The sequence below is a fragment of the Monoraphidium neglectum genome (genome assembly GCF_000611645.1).
Source record: "Monoraphidium neglectum strain SAG 48.87 unplaced genomic scaffold scaffold02115, whole genome shotgun sequence".
NCBI lineage: Eukaryota > Viridiplantae > Chlorophyta > Chlorophyceae > Sphaeropleales > Selenastraceae > Monoraphidium > Monoraphidium neglectum.
In genome coordinates, this window is record NW_014011513.1 from 1 (window position 1) to 1,514 (window position 1,514).

The following is a 1,514-nucleotide window of genomic DNA, read 5'->3' on the forward strand; positions in this document are numbered from 1 at the left end:
GGGGTGGGGTTGAGGGAGGGAGGGGTGAAGGGGTTGCCATAAAATGGGTGGGGGGGGTTGGGCTGGGTGGGGCAGGCGCAGGGGCCCCAGCTGAAACATGCACGGCGCAAGACAGAGCCATTCCTCTGCTTCGTGTGGGCGCCCCGAAGCAAGGCCCGCGCAGCAGCAGGCGCAAGAGGCTTGCGCCGGCGGCCGGGCAGGCGAGGCGGTTGGTTTGCGGTTTGTGATGAATTCAAGCAAATCCTCAACCCTTAAACCCTAAAATCTAAACCCTGATGTTTTCTCACTTGGCCTCGTCCAGTGTCATGTTTGTGTCGCGGGCGGCGCCGTAGGCCTTGGCGGTGATCTGGGGGTTGGTGGCGGTGGTGGTGATTGGTGATGGTGAGGGTGAGGGCAGGAGTTTGGGTTTTGCGGACAACGGGAAGGAGGCGAGCAGGTGCCCGCAGGGGCCAGGCCGGCGCGCCGACCGTCGCGTGCGCCGCGTCGCCACGCCCTGCGCTCTGTGCGAGGGTCATACGCCAACGCAAGATTGCGTGCGCACACAAAAGCGCGAGCACACGCACCAGTGCGCAATCCAGGCCCCATGCACTTGTGTTCAAAAGTGACATAAGGTGCCGCGCACAACCCAAATCCGTCCGCCACCCACCCATACACACACACACACACACACACACACACACACACGCACGCACGCACGCACGCACACACACGCACGTGCGCACCCATCCACCCACACCCCTGCACACACGCCTACACACCCACACACTGACACACATCCACAACCTCCCCCCCCCACACACACACACACCCACACAAGCGCCAACCTGCAGAAACGCGGGGTCAATCTTGCCGCTGGAGGCCAGCTCCTCCATCTTCTTGTCAGCCTCCTCTATGCTGCTGATCTGATGACAAAAGAGGGCAAGAGGTATGGGTGGGTGCGGGTGAGGGGATCAGGTCAGGCTGCCATCAGAGACCAGGAGGGGAAAGAGAGCGGCCAACATGGGCGTGGGGCGCAGTCCACTGAGCGGCTCTGGCCGCCAGACGTGACATGTTCACACATGTCAATCGGGGACCCCGCTGCCTCGTCCAGCAATGATACAATAGTGGTTTGCTCCTCCATCGGACGGACGCCACACCTCGTCCGCTGCCCCAAGAGGGGACGAGTGGATTCCCGCAAATCGACCCAAAAGACTCCCCCAGCTGCCGCCTCCAGCTCCCAGCGCTCAACCCCCTTTGCGCCGGCGACCTCGCTCCTCCCGCCCAGACCCGGACAACACATGGATATAAAACTCAATAAAGCCACGGCCTCACCGATGACAGCAGGTCCCTGTAGACCTCCGCCGCCGCCTCCAGCTTCTCAGGCTCAGCCTCAACGCTGTCAAAGGCCGTCACAAGCGCCAGCAGACGCGCGTTGACAGCCACAAGCTGCTCCTTGCGGGCTGCCCGGGGGGGGGGGCGATTGTGTGTGTGTGTGTGTGTGTGTGTGTGTGTGTGTGTGTGTGTGTGTGTGTGTG

At 62.5% G+C, this 1,514-nt stretch overlaps 1 protein-coding gene across 1 annotated transcript in view; it reads right to left on the reverse strand.

Moving 5' to 3' along the window:
- Nucleotides 1-283: 283 nt before the first annotated feature.
- MNEG_9929 (hypothetical protein) overlaps nucleotides 284-1,514 on the reverse strand; it is a gene marked incomplete at both ends in the record, with an annotated part of 6,984 nt that continues 5,753 nt past the window's right edge. Inside the window, 4 exons of the mRNA XM_014041599.1 lie at nucleotides 284-346; nucleotides 468-500; nucleotides 825-902; nucleotides 1,312-1,439. Of these exons, the coding sequence (XP_013897053.1) occupies nucleotides 284-346; nucleotides 468-500; nucleotides 825-902; nucleotides 1,312-1,439 (302 nt within the window). The remainder of the gene's footprint in view (nucleotides 347-467; nucleotides 501-824; nucleotides 903-1,311; nucleotides 1,440-1,514) is intronic.